The sequence below is a fragment of the Ailuropoda melanoleuca genome, chromosome 8, assembly GCF_002007445.2.
Source record: "Ailuropoda melanoleuca isolate Jingjing chromosome 8, ASM200744v2, whole genome shotgun sequence".
Lineage (NCBI taxonomy): Eukaryota > Metazoa > Chordata > Mammalia > Carnivora > Ursidae > Ailuropoda > Ailuropoda melanoleuca.
In genome coordinates, this window is record NC_048225.1 from 53,190,286 (window position 1) to 53,209,511 (window position 19,226).

The following is a 19,226-nucleotide window of genomic DNA, read 5'->3' on the forward strand; positions in this document are numbered from 1 at the left end:
CTCTACGACAGACCATCTATTGGGTCATAAGAGAAGTCTCAATAAATTTAAAGAGACTGAAATCATACAAAGTATGTTCTCGGAAATAAAATTTGAAATAAATTACAAAAGAAAATTTGGGACAATAGCAAATATGTGTAAATTAAGCTACATTCTCTTAAGTAACCGAATGGGCCAATGGGAAAATCAGAAGAGAAATTAGGAAAAACTTGAGGATGAATGAAATAAGAACACAAGACACCAAAACCAATGGGATGTGGCAAAAGCAGTTTTAAAGAGAATCTTATAGATGTAAACATATTAAAAAAGAAAAAAAAAGATCTCTTAACTTTCTGCCTGAAGACCCTGGAAAAAGAAGAGTTCCTGGTTAGCTCTGAGCATTTGTGAGTCTGATTTACTATTCTTTAGCCCAGGGTGAGAGCACTGAAACGCCACAATGTGAAGAGAAACCCTGGCCCCTACGGGACATTTGCCTCAGAACTAGCCCCAGTGCCCTCTAGTGGCCATATCTGTGAACCACAAGTAGAATCATGGAATTGACACCTTCCAGGCTGAGACCACAGCCCCACCTCCGCGGTCCAAAAGCAGAAGGTCACCTGGAAAAGGAGGATCCTGTTCCCTCTCCCAAGGTAACAACTCCCAGTCAGAGGCAACATTCACAGCATTTACCTAGAGCCCCGCACACATTGCTTAGAGCAGACAGGCCTCTGTGCATTGCCCTAGGTGAGGCCCCCCTCTGGCATTTGGGGGCCTGCTGATTGTCGCTGTTCGTAGGCAGATATAGTGGAGTCCCTTTGTGCACAGTTAGGTGTTCAATCTTCCCAAAATCAATGCTGAGAATAAGGGTCTGCCTTTGTGAGGTGGCCTAGGTTAGGGCCAGGGCTTAGCCTGGAGCCAGAGGCTAACCTCAGACTGGGGCTGGAAAGGGGCTGAGACTGTCATCAAAACCCAGGCCTTTCCTCCATCCTAAATATCTGTCCTCTACCAGAGCTCTGTGGGCCTGAGGCCCCTCCAGGGTGCCTCCTGTTGCCGCCTGCACTCCTGCCCACCTAGAAACTCTGGAGAAGTCGACTCTCCCACCCTTCCAAGCCAAGCCCCACTGCAGACCTCCTTCAAATCAGCACTGCCGTCTCCCCTGTCTTTGCACTTGCTGCTCTGCCCTTCACTTCCTTCCTGGCAAACTTCCAGTCACCCTTCAAGTCCCAGGTCAGCCATCGAGATCCCAGCTCCATGAGGCACCCCACATTGGATGCCCAGAGGAGTGGTCCTTGAAGCGGATGAATGAATGGCAAGGGGGGCACTTAGGCAGTGGGAAGGTTGGAATGAAGTCATTCGGTCTCAACTAGCAGGGGTTCCCAGCTGCTTACTCCTCGTTGGACCGAATGGAATTAGAACAGAGAGAGGTGCTATCTTGTAAGACCTGGGTGTGGCCTGCAATCACGACAGTGACAGCTAGGCCAGCTCTTCCTCTTTGTGGTGCAGCTGAAGCCAGGGGCAAAGAACATGGTTTGAGTGACCCATGGAGGACGCTTCTGGCTCAGCCACCTCAGCACCGTAGCCCTTGCCTACATCTAGGACACTAACCCTTGTCATACGTGGTAGGCAGCCATGAGGGGGCTCCAAGGACCCCTGCGTCCGGATTTTCACTCAGTGTATTCTCCTCTTGAATGTGAGCTGGATCTGGTCACTTGCATCTAATGGGGAGAATATGGCAGAAGTGATAAGATTAAGTTATAAAATAACGTGACTCCCATCTTGCTCACTCTTTCTGGCTCTTCCTGCTTCCTCTCCCTGATGAAGCCAGCTGCCATGTTGTGAGCTACTCCATGGAAAGGCCCATCTGGTGAGCAACTAAGAGTGGCCTCTGGTCAACAGCCAATGAGGAAGGGTACCCTGCCAACAACCACATGGCTGACCTTGGAAGTGGAGCCTCCGCCAGTCAAGCCTTCCGATGACTGCAGCCCAGCTGACACCTCAAGTGTGGCCTTGTGAGAGCCCCTGAGGTAGCGGGCTCAGCTAAGCTGCACCCCAACTCCTGACTCTCAGATTGTGTGGTGGACACAATGTTGTTTGACCACTGCCTTCTGGAGGAATCTGTCTCACAGCACTAGATAACCAATACACCACACAGGGTCATGTAGCCCAAAGGGGCCAGGGAAAGGCTTGGCAGGCAGCCCAGGTGGGGCCACGGTTTCCCCAAGTGTCAGTGGCAACATGCAGACGTAGCCCCAGCAATAACTCACAGAGGACTCTCGTTTTTATTTATTCATTTTAGAANCCTGAAGACCCTGGAAAAAGAAGAGTTCCTGGTTAGCTCTGAGCATTTGTGAGTCTGATTTACTATTCTTTAGCCCAGGGTGAGAGCACTGAAACGCCACAATGTGAAGAGAAACCCTGGCCCCTACGGGACATTTGCCTCAGAACTAGCCCCAGTGCCCTCTAGTGGCCATATCTGTGAACCACAAGTAGAATCATGGAATTGACACCTTCCAGGCTGAGACCACAGCCCCACCTCCGCGGTCCAAAAGCAGAAGGTCACCTGGAAAAGGAGGATCCTGTTCCCTCTCCCAAGGTAACAACTCCCAGTCAGAGGCAACATTCACAGCATTTACCTAGAGCCCCGCACACATTGCTTAGAGCAGACAGGCCTCTGTGCATTGCCCTAGGTGAGGCCCCCCTCTGGCATTTGGGGGCCTGCTGATTGTCGCTGTTCGTAGGCAGATATAGTGGAGTCCCTTTGTGCACAGTTAGGTGTTCAATCTTCCCAAAATCAATGCTGAGAATAAGGGTCTGCCTTTGTGAGGTGGCCTAGGTTAGGGCCAGGGCTTAGCCTGGAGCCAGAGGCTAACCTCAGACTGGGGCTGGAAAGGGGCTGAGACTGTCATCAAAACCCAGGCCTTTCCTCCATCCTAAATATCTGTCCTCTACCAGAGCTCTGTGGGCCTGAGGCCCCTCCAGGGTGCCTCCTGTTGCCGCCTGCACTCCTGCCCACCTAGAAACTCTGGAGAAGTCGACTCTCCCACCCTTCCAAGCCAAGCCCCACTGCAGACCTCCTTCAAATCAGCACTGCCGTCTCCCCTGTCTTTGCACTTGCTGCTCTGCCCTTCACTTCCTTCCTGGCAAACTTCCAGTCACCCTTCAAGTCCCAGGTCAGCCATCGAGATCCCAGCTCCATGAGGCACCCCACATTGGATGCCCAGAGGAGTGGTCCTTGAAGCGGATGAATGAATGGCAAGGGGGGCACTTAGGCAGTGGGAAGGTTGGAATGAAGTCATTCGGTCTCAACTAGCAGGGGTTCCCAGCTGCTTACTCCTCGTTGGACCGAATGGAATTAGAACAGAGAGAGGTGCTATCTTGTAAGACCTGGGTGTGGCCTGCAATCACGACAGTGACAGCTAGGCCAGCTCTTCCTCTTTGTGGTGCAGCTGAAGCCAGGGGCAAAGAACATGGTTTGAGTGACCCATGGAGGACGCTTCTGGCTCAGCCACCTCAGCACCGTAGCCCTTGCCTACATCTAGGACACTAACCCTTGTCATACGTGGTAGGCAGCCATGAGGGGGCTCCAAGGACCCCTGCGTCCGGATTTTCACTCAGTGTATTCTCCTCTTGAATGTGAGCTGGATCTGGTCACTTGCATCTAATGGGGAGAATATGGCAGAAGTGATAAGATTAAGTTATAAAATAACGTGACTCCCATCTTGCTCACTCTTTCTGGCTCTTCCTGCTTCCTCTCCCTGATGAAGCCAGCTGCCATGTTGTGAGCTACTCCATGGAAAGGCCCATCTGGTGAGCAACTAAGAGTGGCCTCTGGTCAACAGCCAATGAGGAAGGGTACCCTGCCAACAACCACATGGCTGACCTTGGAAGTGGAGCCTCCGCCAGTCAAGCCTTCCGATGACTGCAGCCCAGCTGACACCTCAAGTGTGGCCTTGTGAGAGCCCCTGAGGTAGCGGGCTCAGCTAAGCTGCACCCCAACTCCTGACTCTCAGATTGTGTGGTGGACACAATGTTGTTTGACCACTGCCTTCTGGAGGAATCTGTCTCACAGCACTAGATAACCAATACACCACACAGGGTCATGTAGCCCAAAGGGGCCAGGGAAAGGCTTGGCAGGCAGCCCAGGTGGGGCCACGGTTTCCCCAAGTGTCAGTGGCAACATGCAGACGTAGCCCCAGCAATAACTCACAGAGGACTCTCGTTTTTATTTATTCATTTTAGAAAATACAAAAGTCTGACGTGGTACAATAATCTCATCAAAAGAAAACAGAACACGCAGAGGAGGGGCTGGATTTCTTCCCCGGCCCCTGCCCTCTCAGAAAGGCACAAATACGTGAGGCTTGGGTTTTGCGGGCCTCCTGACCTGAAACCAATCTGCTGCTCAGAAGGTCAGGCCCCTCTCTGAACAGGAAGAGGGACCCTTTCCTCACCCCCACACTTGGGGGTATGGGTTGAACAAATCGAGGCCCCGGGGAAGTATGGGGTTGAGGCCGAGTGTGGATCGTTCTGGGTCCAGGTCAGCGCCCTGTGGAGGACCAGTCACTCCAACCAGAACGTGGTGGCTGAATAATCCCGGAGGTGGTGCGTCTGGACACAGGGTCACTGCCACCCCCATGCTTGCTCTGGGGGCCTCGGGTTGAAAAGACAGGCTGGACTCAAGCTGGAGCATTCCAGATGCTCATCACGGCACTCTTCAAGATGGGGACACCTGTGCCCTCCAAGTCTTCCCCTTGGTAAGAGGGGCCAGTCCTGCAGTGAAGTGTGGGGTCGGTAGTGTGGAATAGAGGTGTTTGCATTACAAGTGGCTTCTGCCCCTCATTCTGCGGCGGGAAAAAGCAAATAATCTCACCGGCCTGAGCCACTGATAGCTGTCCTTCTTTCCCAGTTAACCGGGGCAGAGTTTTCTCTGTAATTTTGGGAAAGGAAGAGTGGGAAGGGTGGGTTGAGAAACCATAAAGGCCCAGATGTGTTAGCCACCACCTAGAGAGGGACAAACTGGAAGTGAGAGAGTTTGAAATATTCACTCTTTCCTTCTTAAAAAAGACCTAACATTTGTAGTGGTTTAACAAAATTATTATAATTTCTTTTAAATAACCCACAGACACCCATGACGCTTCCAAATTTACAGAACAAAAAAGCATTCGAGAACTTGGTAGAAAACGGTTTGTAGCTGGCTGCTCCCAGGAGCTGGCCCCCGATGGTGGGCTCAGTTCACCTCCAGAACCTCGGTCTCCGGGAGGCCGAACTTGGTCTTGTGCTTGTCGAAGAGCTTCACCAGGGCCTCCATGTACATGGCGTGGTACAGGTCTATGTCCTGCTGGGTCGGGTGCTCCAGCTTGGGGATGGTGATGGGCTCACCCACTGCAGGGATGGGGTGGAGGCCTCTGGTTAGTCAGCGCACTCGGCCCACCCTCCCTGAGCGTCTACCATGATGCTGATGGCAGTGACCCTGTGCTTCGTGCCAACCATGTGCCAGGAACCATGCTAAATGTGCCCAGAATGTCCCCCTGACAGGTGAGGAGGGCCCGGGGCATGGAAGGGACCGGCCCCAGGGCCCCCGGCCACTAAGCAGCGGGTGGGATCAACCCCGGCTGCACCCACTGCACTCGACCGGAAGCTTCTGAGAGCTGTGGGAGTAAGTTATGGCTTTGCACTTGCCCCGCTGTGGCCAAGTCATGCTGCCTCCTTGAGCCTCAGCCCCCTCACCTGTCCCACGGGATCCTCCCTCACAGGGCTCTGCTGAGGAATCGGACATCAAGCGGCAGGTGAGGGAGGAGGGGCGCAACGGTCATACATCCGTGCATTGCTTTATTTCCTGCACCTCCACACCCAACTCATCCCAAGCCCTGGCAAAGACATTTTGGAAATTTCTCCCCAGTTCTCGCCCTTTCCTTCCATCGCCATGCCCATTCCCTCGGTCCCCAGCGGCTGCCAGAGAGGCCTCTGCACGGGACTTGGGGCTTCCGTTTTGACCCTTTTAACCCCCTGGCTCTCTAGCAGCCCCAAGAATCACTTCAAAGGGCAGTGCTGATCCTCTCCGCCCCCAGACCCTCAAGCAGCGCCCTATCCTTAAGGTGAAGCGCAAACTCGTTCACACTGCCTCCAGGAGCCTGTCCCCCACCAGCCACGCCTGCGCCCGGAAATGGCCCTGCTGCCTCAGAGCGAGCTGGCCTGGTATAGGATTTGCGTGTGAACAGAGCAGAGAGTGAGTGTGGGTCTGGGACCTAAGATGCAGGAAGTTAGTCTTTGTAAAAATAAAAGCGAACACCTGACCCTGATAACTCGAAGTATCGCGTGAGCTTTGACCCCGAAAGGCCGTGGCTGGCGGCCTACGCACTTCCGTGTGATCTCTGGCTTGTGAACCACGCACGCACACACACACACCCAGAACAACACGGCTGAGGGATGAGGGCAGCCAGCTTTTTGCTATATTCTCAGAGGCCTATGCTCCAGTCGTGTTGATGTTTTTCTTTCTGTTCCCCAACGATCTACACACTTTTGCTGTGGGAAGTCCGCTCAGGCTCATGTTTCTGACGAATCTCTCCTCCTCCTCTCTTTTGCTAGATGATTCCTTTTCAGCTAGAGGTGTAAGAGTCACCTCTTCCCTGGGGTCCACTCCTACCCCCCCCAGAGCACCCAGCACATTCCCCTCACGCCCCCTCCCGGGCTTTGCCTGACAGGCTGGTCCTTCCCTCATAGACTCCGGGCTCTGCACACACAGACTGCCGAGTCTGGTTTTCTCACCTGGCACTGCTTGGCTCACAGTGATGGAACTAATTCTCCACCGCCCACTCCCCACCCCCACTAGCCATTCCCATCAGCGCCCAAACATGTCCCCATCCACAAGGTTTAGAGCACGGACATCAGGACCGCATAGCCCGGATGTGAATCCTAACTCCGCCACAAGCTAGCAGTGGGGCACCCCCAGTTCAGCGGCTGCGGGCGGGGGAGCTCACCAACGGTGGTGATGGGCTTGGAGTAGGGCACCAGCCCCCACGTGTCAGAGGAGAAGAGGCCTCGGCCATGGAAGATGCACGGGGCAAAGCCAATGTACTTCTGGAACTTCTTCTGGACCCATCGGCCCCAGGAGCCCTCCTCAAAGATCACCTGCTTGTATACTTCATTCTCCCCGAAGGAGTAGGTGGGAACCAGGTCAGCTCTGGAAGGGAGAAGCCAGGGTCTGTCATACCCTAACTGCTGGCCTCTCGCTCTCCTAGCAGCATGATGTGTTTTCGCCTGAGGCCGCACGGTCCCACGCAAGCCTGGCCTCTCGGCCCGCCCGCAAGGGCCCAGGGAGCACAGGCTGCATTTCTGCTCCACTCAGACACTCGGGCTACGTTTGGGCAACCTTGGTCTGCAGCTCTGGCCTCCAACCTCCCCTCTCCCACAGGATGGCAAACTCTCATCTAGGCTTTCCTGGGGCCGGGGCCTTGCCTCCAGGAGCCAAGGAGTTGCTCTGTTGGGGCCAAAGTTTCAGAGGGCTGTGTGTGCAGTGCACACGTGTGTGTGTGTGTGTGTGTGTGTGTGTGTGCGCGTGAGCACGTGCATGCGTGGAGGGGGCACTTACCCGTGGCGTAGGGCCAGTTTTACAAAGCCCTTGCGATTACGCAAGGTGACCGCGTTCTTGCCAGGCATGGAGCTCAGTGACTCGGCTGCGCCCCCCACTACGATGATGATGGCATTGCCACTCCCATTCTTTGATAGCAAGTAGTCTATGGTGTCCCTGTTCACAGGGCAGATGCCTAGTAGGGAGAAGGACACAGAGTCAGGGCTGCCCATAAATGCACTCCCTACCCCCTGTGTATAGCCAGGCCTAAACAGAGAGGGAACTGGACTTGGGCTCCAGACCTAACCCAGCCTCTGGAAGTTATATGGCCCTGCCTAAACTATTTGTTTCTCTGAGCCTTGACTTGCTTATCTGTAAAACGGGTATAACTATACGAGGTTGTTGGGGGAACTCGTTCATTTGGCAAACATTCCCTGAGGTCCTAACTCTGCCAGGCTGTTGCTAGGTGCTGGGGTTCCCAGTGAATCAGGGTGGCAGGGGGTCACAGGCAGGTGGATAATGACAGAGTCATTGACAGTGACTTGGTTGTGCAAAGGGCAGCCCAGGGGCTGCGGATGCCCAGAAAAGGGGTTGGAGAAGGCATTCCAGGGAAGACGTTAACCAAGCTAAATCCTGAAGACCGTATGGACAGCTCTCCTGCTCAGACCTGGTCTGCCATGCGTGGGGCACACTGCCATCTCTCCGCACAGGACCAGCTCCTGGGACACAGTGTGTTGGCCTCCTGTTCCCTCTATCACCTCGCTCAGTGGAGAGGCCCAAGCCTGGGCAACAGAGCCCAGCAGGGGCAGGCCGAGGGGAACTCTCACCTCCCGACATCAGGTACTCCCTCAGCACTGGCATCCGGAAGTTGCCGGCCAGCGTGGCCAGGTAGGGCCTTATGCCGGGGAACTTCTTGCTCACTTCTGTGGCCTCTGTGCTGAAGTTACAGAAGGCACCCAGGCCCATGATGCCGTGGGGGTGGTATCCAAAGATGTAGTTCCTGGTGGTCAGCAGGTTGTGTGTCTTCACCAGCTGCAGGGAAAAACTCGGGTCATGCCAGGAGAGGGGTACTGGGACACGCCCAGGAGATGGAGGAAGGACCCAGGGCGCCATACCCCATGCGACTCTGTACAACTGTCCTGAGACTCGTGGCAACTGCCATGGAGACTGTGAGTCCCCGGGAGGGGAGTGGGAAATTTCCCTCTCATTCCCTTACTTTTCCAGTGAAACGCACCAGGTCCTCTCATCTACACCCTGCCAGCCTCCTGCCTGCCCTCCTTCTGGGCCCGTTCTCCTCATCCAACCCGTGCCACTCTCAGAGAAAGAGGGGTGTCCAGTTTGGGTCAAGGTAAAGTCCATGTCCCTTAGTTTGGCCAGAGAAGGGACAGTGCAGCTGGCCTGAATGGAAACTTCCTTCCAGGCAGCCAGGCTCAGCTTATGCTCTAATGCAGGGAGGACAGGGAAGCAACAGCCCTGTGCCAGCCCTAGCAGGGGCAGGGGGCCAGCCCGGCAGCTGACCTGTGGTACTACCAACAAAGCTGTCCTGGGATGCTCTGAAGAATGAATGGCTTCCTCAGGGGGCTGCTCCCTGCCCTGGGGCTGGTGGCTGGGAGGGTGGGGTGGAGGGTGCAAAGTTGCCCTAGACTTTGAGGCACCTGCTAGCACTATATGGAACGTGGTAGGGGTGGGGGGTGCTGAGAGCAATGGAGAGCAAGGCCATTTTGTTCAGAAACATCACTTCTTTTCTGATTAGAAAAATAATGAATAATCATGGAGTATTTTTAAAATATAGGAAAGTAAAAAGATAATCCAAAGCTCCTGTCCTACCTCCATCCTGATAAACCACTCTGACATGTTGAGCTCTTTTGCTGCTCAAATATACACGTGCTTTTTAAAAACCACAGAATTAAGGCACATGGTCAGTATCATTTTTACATAATTTTCTTTTTAAAAAAATATTTATTTATTTATTTATTTGACAGAGAGAGAGCAAGCATAAGCAGGGGGAGCAGCCGAGGGAGAGGGAGAAGCAGGCTCCTCACCGAGCAGGGAGCCTGACACGAGGCTCGAATCCCAGGACCCTGGGATCATGACCTGAGCCAAAGGCAGACGCTTCACTGACTGAGCCACCCAGGCGCCCCTCGTTTTTACATAATTTTCGACCAAGCCTATCATAACTATTTTTCCTTTCGCAACCCCTGAGTCACATGTCTTTCCTGGCTGATTATCCTGTCCCATAGCTATGCTGTGTGTAACAGAATTATAATCAAACTCCGAAGGATGGATCTTTAAAAACCTTCCAAAATGTCCTTCAGAAATAATCCTTCCATAAGTACCTTATTTTTGTCCACATATCTGATTGTTTGACAAACTTCTAGAAATCACAGTTCCCGGGGCCAAGGGTATGAATGTTTTGGTCCCGTGGGCTGCCCTGCCTCTAGAGGGGTGCCACTGACAACACCCCCACTTCCCGTGCCTGAAAGTGCCCACGTCCCCGCACGGGTGCTAGCTGGTGGCAGAGCCACGGGCCACTGGCAGAGTGTTCACAGCTTGGGTTTTCCATGACTCCCGACTTGGGAGCCCCTGGCTGGGGAGAGGACCTGGTGTTCAATTTGGGGGAGGGGGTGCTGGTGGCTGGCCCTGGGAAACTGAAATCTGAACCTTCAGGTGACAGAGGCCCACAGGGGATGGAGCAGATGGTGGCCGGCACCATTCCCAGCGCTATGACTGCGGGGACCTGTGTGAGCCAGAACCGGATTCCACCCCCAGCTGCTCGGGCCTTCCTACTCTTTCCCCCACTTTGCCTTTGGCAACCACATTAGAGCTGCTCAAAACCCAACCAGGGCTTTGCTGCCCGCTACAGAAATGGAAAACAGCAGGAGCCTAAGCCATGACTATTGGGAAGGGGGCAGGAGGGAGCGTCTAAGAGGGGGCCCAGCTTTACGTGAGCTTCGCAAGGAGACTGTTCTGAGAGTTCGCCTCCCGAACAGCAGGGGTGCCCCCCACACTAGCTCACATAAAGCTGGAACCTGGAGCCGGCTTCCACGCGGGAGGGACGTGTCTAGGTAAGAGAGGAGACAGCCGGCAACACACTCGTAACCTGCTCCGGAACTGAAGGCGAGGTCTGGGAGCCCAAGGCATGAAATGCGCTGGAAGAGCCCCCATCTAGACTGTTCCTTAGACTGCAAGGTGGAGACGGACGCCTAGAGAAAGGAGCCATCACTTCCCAAAGGTCATAGCCCTGCTACTGACTTGCTTTGGGACCTCGGGACAGTCCCTCCTCTCTGGGCCTTAGTAAGAACATCTGGGAAACGAAGCAGATGGACAGATAGATCATTCCAAGCTCAGAGAGTCTTTCCCAGTCTCCTCTCCAGAGATCCTGCCTGTAACTCAGGGCAAGGTGACCCAGGCGCCGCCCCTCCTCTTCCAGATAGCTGGTGGTCCTGGCGGCTGCCGCTAACGCTAACGCGTGAGCCCTCCTGTGCTGGGAGAAGGGATGCTTTCCGGGCTTGCTGAGCTGCTCTGGTGGCAGAGAGCTATACAAAGAAGGGAGCGCGGAAGTGTGGGCGGGTGGTTACAGCTAGAGACCGTTACATAACCACTGGCAAGAGGCCAGGAGAAGGGGGAGGGCCAGGAGGGCCACACAGAACACCACAGAGCGTCAGCCCTGACATCAGGTCACCAAGGCCAAACCCTCCCCGCACAGAAGAGCAGCCTGAGGCCCTAAGGATCAAGGGCTCGGCCAAAATCACCAGTGGGCAAGAGCAGAGCCCAGGCCGAGGCTCCATGCCCCAGCCGGCCTCAGGCCCAGGTTGGCTTGGGTCCCGGTGCCTAGGGGCCCTCTGAGGGCCAGCCCACATGTACCCTGCAGCTCTAATTCCCAGCTGACTTCTTGGAATAAAGGTGTGAAAACGACACAGAGTTCTGTTTTGGTTCTTTGGGGATTGTGGACATCAGTGGGGAAGGGCCCCTGCCTGTCCCAGCTCCGGCCAGTGGTCATCAGGTCATCCTGTTTTGGGTGGAGGGGGCTATTGGACTCGAGGAATCTTCCAGAGGGACAGGCTGCTCTGATCACTGTGGCCTGACCCTTGACGTAAGGGTCCCAGCAGAGACAGGAGAGTCCACAATCCCTCATACCCACCCATAATTGACCCCTTCTTATCATATGAACAGCTCCATTTTGCAAGTAAGGCTAATGAGGCTTAGCAAGAAGTGTGCCTGTGGTCCCTTGGGCAGAAAGTGACAAAGTCTAGCAGAATCAGCTGGATGGTGAGCCCACCTGAGGGGGACCGGGGCTGACTCTTCCATGTCCCCGTGCCCAGCACAGAGCCCAGCGCTGTACAGGGAGAAACACCTGCTGATCAGTGAATAGAGTGACCGAACAGGAACTCAACCCAGGTCTCTAACCACAAAGCAGAGGGAGGGAGACCCAGGAAGCGGGGCTCGATCCAATGAGGAAATCTGGGATCGAGTCTCTCCCAGAGAAATAGGCAGTAGGAATTCAGTGGGAAAGAGCCTGGGGCTTGGATTCTAGTACAAACGCCGGCCTGGACTCGCCATGCAGCCTGGACTTGCCATGCGACTTGCCAGTCTCCTCACTTCCAGAATGAGAGCCTTAGGTCTGATGATACAGCACTGTTCCAGCAACAGCAGCCTTGAATTCCTTGCAGCCGGAGAGATGGGGTCAGGGAAAGGGAGGAGCGGGAGCCCTGACCCCAAGGATCCTGGGAAAACTGGCTCAGGCTGTGGCGAGCAGAGGGAGCTTCCTCCCAATGCTGAGTGCAGCGGAGGAATGTAGGGTTAGCCGGCCACCTCCTCTGGGCGGCATGCCAGGGTGTCTCAGTCGCTGACTCACAGCAGCAAACATACACCACCCCGCACCTCACACACATTCGCTCTCACACATGCTGCCTCGGCTCTTCAGACCCCACCGCCTTCCGCTGGGTCACCCCAAGCAGCTAGGGTGTGCCAGTGCTGGGGTGCTCAGTGAGCTGGCCAGACAGGTCTTTCCCCTGCAGGAAAAGCCTTCAGGATCCTGCCAGAGTCAGCCACAGTCCCCCAGCGCTGCCCATGTACACCTGGGCCCAGATGGCTCTGCCTTGCCAGCCTGGCTAGTAGACCACTGGCAGGGGGCCAGACAAAGATGAGAAAAAGTCAAGACCAAGCCCTTATCTTGTCAGGACCTGGAGGCTGGCCCCAGAGAAGACAGGTACTTGGAAGACCAGCATGGGGGTCCCAGACTAGCCAATGTTGGTGCAGCGGGAAGGAAACCCAGAGACGAGCAGAGTCTTAACTAGCTTCATACGGGGAGACTGCATGCTGGAAGGGATGGTGCCTCTCTCGGGGTCATACTGGGCTCTTCCTCCAAGCCTGAGGGAAGCTGGAGTCCCCGAGCTTATTTCCTACAGCTCTGCGGCATAGGGAGGCACCATGCTGTGGGGGAAGGGGGAAGAGTCCAGAATTCTGACGCAAGGCAGCAAGTGGACTTTCAGCTTAAACTGCTACTGGCTTCATTCAGCTTTACGACTCTCTGACCTTCAGGTTCTTCTTCTGTGAAAAAGGGATACGATGGGCGGGGGGGAGGGGGGGTTGGGTGGCTCAGTCAGGTAAGCAGCTGCCTTCGGCTCGGGTCATGATCCCAGCGTCCTGGAATCGAGCTCCACATGGGGCTCCCTGCTCAGCAGAGAGCCTGCTTCTCCCTCTCCCTCTGCCTGCTGCTCTCCCTACCTGTGCTCTCTGTCAAATAAATAAATAAAATCTTAAAAAAAAAAAAGGGATAAAATGAATACCCACCTCAACAGGGGACTGTGAGGGTTAACGGACCCCTTGAGGAAAGGTGCTGGTTTCTAGAAGGTTCCCAATAAATGGAGATCCTCCTTCTCCACTCTACTTCCTCAACATCCCCCGCACCTCAGGCTTCCTCTTAAACTCAGCTGCCTCCGCGTTCGTCCGTTTCCACGCCTCTTTAGTGCTACTCATCTTTAAGATGGAGTTCTCGGAGCACGTCCTCCGGAAGCCTCCCTGAGCACTTCAGAACTAGGGTCTCACTCCTCTTTGGCACGTCTAGTTTCCTGGGCCCTAATTCCCTGGTCATGAGCCCCAGGGGCCACCTGCAGCTGGCTGGGAGACGCGATGTCCTATCAGAGCTTCAGAAGGAAAAAAAGGCCCCTCACACCTACTGCTTTAGGTTGTATCCGTGGTTCAGGTCAGATGGACTTGGAACGACCTTAGTATTCTCTTGATAAATCGCTGCCATTTTCAGTTATGCCTTTAATATCCACTGAAAGGCAGACACGCAACGGCCATAATATCTGCTATTATACGCGCTCCTTGTATCACTAAGGATCTCAGTGCCGGAAGCATCTTTTAGATCCAAATGCTAGAACAAGTCATGTTTCCCTAAGAAACTAGCATGCTTCTTCCTTTCCCAAAATAAAAGCCAACAACTATCATGTTTCCCTTTTTGCCTTGGCTGCCAGGAAGCTAAGAGTTGACCGTGAAGCTTATCTACCACAACTTTGTTGACCTACCGCAACTTTGTTGACGTCATGGCTCAACTACGAGTAGCCTTTCCCTCGGGCCTTGGTTTTTGTTTTTACCTGATATGACACTGTCTGTATCCTGCAATGCCTCAAATCCTGCATGCATCGGGGAAGACTAGGAACAGATATTCCTGGCGGAAGGGGTCCTGTGGTTCAACACAGCATAGGCGGTAACTGCAGCCCGGTGAGTTAAAGCTTGCGCTCAGATCTCCCGCCCGTCCCCACCCTCCCAAGTTAACACCCACAGGTCTTTACCTGGATGGGAAAGTAGTCTCGAAAGTAGCGCCACACAGCCCAGTTTCGGACCCATTGCGACCTCCTGCCACCTTCCAGGGAACAAAATACAGGGTAGGAAGGAGCAGGAGTGGGGGCGGGTGACATATGGGCAAAAGGCAGAGAAGACAGACCCAGGGTGAGACCCTGAGTTAGGGGATGGTCACCCTGCCAAGCATCTTCCCCCTCTTCCCACTGGGCCCTTTCCCACCTTTGTTCCCTCAAGTTAGGCAAACCCTTGGTTGAGTGTGAGCTCCTCTGAGGACCAGGATGGGGCCCTCCGAGGGGCTTTCGACACCCTGGACCCAAAACCGCGCCCTGGCCTAGCTGCCCACTTTTCACATAGCAGGTGCTAAGTAAAAAGGGGCGGCCCCCACACTGAGGAACTTCAGTTCGCGTGGGAGGGAGGGTCCCAAGGGCGAGGGGGTGGGGCAAGGAGGTTGCGCTCCTACCTTTCTTGGGCGTGTTCCAGTCAAACGCCAGCCAGGTGAAGTAGAGCACAGCAATGAGCCAGCAGTCGGTGCAGAACGTGTACATGAGAATGGCGCTGCAGGCCACTCCTGGCGGGGAAGCAGAGGGCCACGGATCAGGCCCGGCCCCCCGCCCCGGAGGGGTCTCGGTCTCCTCTCTGGGCCACGGCTCACCAGGTGAGGTGGCTTCAGCCCAGCTGGGGCCGTGGGCAGAGGAGGCCTGCAGCCACAGCCTGGGGAGGGTGAGGCTCACGGGGGCAAGAACCTCATCTCCTGGATTCTGACGGGCGTTCCCGGCATGGAGGAGCTCGTGGGCTCCATGTGGTCTGGGCAGTAGCACTGGGAAAGCCGTCCTTAGAGCTGTTCTTTCTGGCCCCTCCTTGCACGTTCTCCCCATCCCGGTGCCCACCCCAGTTACGCTGGGTGCAGGGAGGGACAGACCGAGTGCATCTACATCTCAGGGCTAGCCCTGGGCCACTGTCTCAAGTGTGAGCCAGGGCGACTTTATCCCATTTCGGAGATGAGAACACTGAGGCTCCAGGAGGAGGTAACATGCCCAAGGTCATTCAGCAGGACAGTGGCAGAGCCAGGATGCATAAAGATTTTATTTTATTTATTTGTCAGAGAGGAGGGATGGGGAGAGAGAGAGCACAAGCAGGGGGAATGGCAGGCAGAGGGAGAAGCAGGCTCCCGGCCGAGCAAGCAGCCCAGTGCGGGACTTGATCCCAGGACCCTGGGATCATGACCTGAGTAGAAGGCAGATGCTTTACCCGACTGAGTCACCCAGGCATCTCGGCAGAGCCAGGGTTGGACCAGTGAATCCATAATCTGCACCAGGTTTTAGAAGTTCACCAAAAATGAGAAGGCCCAGACTGCCACCGGAGGGACCCGACAGAGGTGGCTTCCTGCCCCGGGAGGGGGGCCGGCCCCTTCCAACATAAGAGAGCAGTAGGCAGGCCCAGGCCAAAGCCCAGAGCCCATCAGGCCCCCTCGCAAAAACCCCAGCAGAGCCCTCAGAAGACTCCCTGGGGCCGGCTTCGGTGCAGTCACTCCTCTCTGGGTCTTCTGGCCCTAACATTGACACACCTGGTGCAGCAAGGAAGGCAAGTCCGAGCCATAGCTGGCTTACCTCAGGGCTGGCGCCTGGAAGCCCTCATCGGGCCTCTATCCTTCTCATTTTTATCCAGCCTTCAAGGTCCAGCTCAGACCAGATCTCTCCAAGTCCCATTCTCCAGTATCCTACTGGCCTTCCACATGGATCTCTCACCTCTGAATTCTCCACACTAGGGGAGGGGGGCACATCTTCTTTGCCCCCGTGGCACTCAGCACAGGACTGGGGGCAGCGGATGCTCATGTCGGTAGAAGCGTGACTTCCACCCAGCACCCTCCCCGCTGCTCAGGGAGGGAAGCCCACCCTTGCTGTATGCCCACCCTCTGCTGGGCACTGCTCGGTGCTCCAGGGCTGCCTGGCTCTGGATCCCATGCTCTCTCTCCTTCCTGCTATGCCAAGCCTCCTCTGGTTTCCCGAGGGACGGGGGAGGGCCAGATGGACTCTCCCTGAGCCTAAGAGCAGGGAAATCGTGGTCCCTTGTCATCCACAATGCAGTCCTGTTCTGCTCACGAGCTTACCTCTCCCAAGGTAGCTAAAAATAGTACAACTATCTTGGGAGGGACAGTGAACAGAGAGTGACCAGGCGTCCAGCTTTTCAGGACCAGCTGAGGAGTGTGACGTCACAGACGGGGAAGACGAGTCTCTAGGGAAGCATTTGCCGCCTACAAAACCCCACTGAGCTGTGAAGTACTTGGAGCAGCTTGGTGAGTGGCTATGTCAAAGTTAAGGCCACTTACAAAGTCACTCACACTGTTGAGCAGTTTGCCTTTGGTCGCCTTTCTGAGGCCTGGGAAAAGGGCCATTCCAGCCCCCTAGATGCCACAGCTATCCAAGCTCCTTCGAGACCAGGTGGATTCTCCAGGTGGGCCTGGGCAAGGGCCACACACTTCAGGCGAGGGTCTGAGCAGCCTGGAAATCTAGCTGCCATCAGACCCCCAACTGTCCTAAGGGGTACAGGGAGCAGAGAGGGCTGAGCTGCAGCCCACTGCCTCAAATTCTGAGCCCTCTGGGAAGGTGGGAATCCCTACCTACCATCCTCACGCTGGTGCTAAGGCAGCCTGGATGGAGGAAGACAGAATCCACTGTGAGTCCAGAGACTATACCCCAGTTCTGGACTTTCGCAGCCCAGGGGACCTGCTCTGCCTCGCCCCCAGGTGCCCACAGCCCTTCTCTCAGCACGCGCCGGACTCCCTCCTGCACGTAGCCCTGCAGCCCCTGGGCTCCCTGGGAGCTGAAGCTCTGATTCACCTCTCCATCCCTAGCAGCCGACCCAGGAAAAGTTTATTGAGCAAAAAACGAGCTGAACGCACCAAAGGGCCTCCTTTCTCAGAGCTTGATCCCCCTCTGAACAAAGGGCTCCCTGCTCCCCCTGGTGGGCCACAGGGCTGCAGCTGCGGCAGCCCCACGGTGGGCTCCAGGAGGGGTCAACTACCACTTAAAGGCCGTGCGGGCTCCGTGCACGGAGCCCAGGGCCACCTTCCCCAGCTTCACCTCCCCACGTCTTGGGGAAGCTGGGGATTCAAAACTCTAGTCACTGAGGCCTGCGAGAAGGGCGGGCCGCGGTGGCTCAGGGGCAGGGAGGTGGCATGACATGCTCCTCCAGGAAGCCTCAGCCTTGCAGCTCACTGGCTGCGGCCCCTCCCTGAGTCTCTATGTCCTCACAGGGCGCTGGAAGGGTGCGTGACCCGATGTGAAAGGGAACAGAACACACAGCCAAGTGTCCCATCTGGAGATCTATGCACTTGGACGGGGAACGAGATGACACCTTAATTTTCACCCCTCTCTTAGGGAAATTGAGTGTTTCCTCCGTGTACGCGTGTAACAGACCACACCTGTCGACAGTGACACCGGGACAAAGCAAAGGTGTTTTCGTATCACTTTTAGAGCAGGGGCAGAGATCTTAAAAAATCATTTGTTCTCCGAAATGATTAAGAATTAGAGCAACGATTATGTCTGCCGCTCTTTCTATTTTGTGCAGTAATAAAGAAGCGTGCGTGTTACTGTATGCCCAACCTGACTTCTTAAATGCCTAGACATTTTACACTTCAGTATCATTGGTTTTCTTGGAAACCCCATGTACTTTGCATGACACATTTAAAAACACTGAGAAAGGTTTACTGCCTTTACCAGAACGCCAGAGAGGTCCACTGCACAAAATTGGTAGAGTCCGTCTGTTCAGAGGCAGGCCTGTGGGGCCGCAGCAGCCCTTGCAACACCAGAGGAGCCTCTGCCAGATGTGGGAGGGAGTGGGGAGGAGCGGCTGGGGCTGCTTAGAGCAATCATTAGCAGCGGCTCAGCGGACCTGCCCATCAAGCAGGCTGGGCTCCCACCTACACAGGGCGTTGGGAAGATGCCGGGCCGGTTTCTGGGCTATGCTGGACTGGATCGATCGCTAACATACAACTTGAGGCCAGTCCCTGCTGCAGACTGCATGGCCTGGGGTTCTAGCAGCTCCCCGGCAGCCAAGCTAGGACAGGGATGGTGGCGGCTTCTTGGTACAAACGGGGACTGAGGGGTGGGGGTGCAGCAGACTGCACAGGGCTCTGGGAAGGCTGTAGTCCATGCGGTCTTGTCCTGCTCCCACTACGTCCTCCTCATTCTGGGTAAGGCTCTGCCCCCTCCGGGCCCTCTACTCTAGGACCCTGAGAAGTGGCCACATGGAGGCCGGGGTGGAGGTTTGAGCCCCGAGCGAACCAGTTTAATTTGCTCTGCTCCCCAGACCAGTGTTTAGCTCATTAAGGCCCTAGATCTCTATAAGAATCTGATGGTAATTGCCCTTCACCCCAGAAAAAGGTGTACATATTCTCACATATGATTTTTCACCTAATTTTGGGGGTTCACGGCCCTCTCCCTAAAACCCACTCTCGGGCCTAAAGGTGAAAACTGGTTGTTTTAGACCGGGTCCACTCATTCTGAGCTCTCCAATAAGGTGGGCTCCCTGGCGAGTGCTCTGGGCTCCCACCCAAATCCCAGCTATGTCACCCTGGGAGCTTCATGGTCTCAGAGAGTCACTGAAGCCCTGTAGGTCCCCACTTCTTCACCTGTGAAGTGGGAAGTCAAGGCAAGGCCCATCGGGTGCCTGGGGCAGCGTGGGGGCCTGATACACAGCACCCTTGTCCCATCCCTCTGCCCTGCAAAGGAAGGCTGGCGCAGCATGGAACTGCCCTGGAAATGTGGTCTCGGAGGTCCAGCACAGACGGGGTAACTTCTGATCATCCCCCGTCAGCCCGAACAACCCTAAAGAGTGCTGTGCCCAGCAGGACTCTCCCACAGGCACCGGAACGTGC

At 55.3% G+C, this 19,226-nt stretch overlaps 1 protein-coding gene across 3 annotated transcripts in view; it reads right to left on the reverse strand.

Annotated features, from left to right (window-relative positions):
* Positions 1-4,182: 4,182 nt before the first annotated feature.
* DGAT2 (diacylglycerol O-acyltransferase 2) overlaps positions 4,183-19,226 on the reverse strand; it is a 28,569-nt gene continuing 13,525 nt past the window's right edge. For all 3 annotated transcript variants that reach the window (XM_019795361.2, XM_034666316.1, XM_034666317.1), the window contains exons 3-8: positions 14,811-14,918; positions 14,341-14,411; positions 8,371-8,575; positions 7,565-7,739; positions 6,954-7,156; positions 4,183-5,358 (exon numbers count right to left, since the gene is read on the reverse strand). In XM_019795361.2, coding sequence (XP_019650920.1) covers positions 5,204-5,358; positions 6,954-7,156; positions 7,565-7,739; positions 8,371-8,575; positions 14,341-14,411; positions 14,811-14,918 — 917 coding nt within the window. In that variant the 3' untranslated portion in view covers positions 4,183-5,203. The remainder of the gene's footprint in view (positions 5,359-6,953; positions 7,157-7,564; positions 7,740-8,370; positions 8,576-14,340; positions 14,412-14,810; positions 14,919-19,226) is intronic.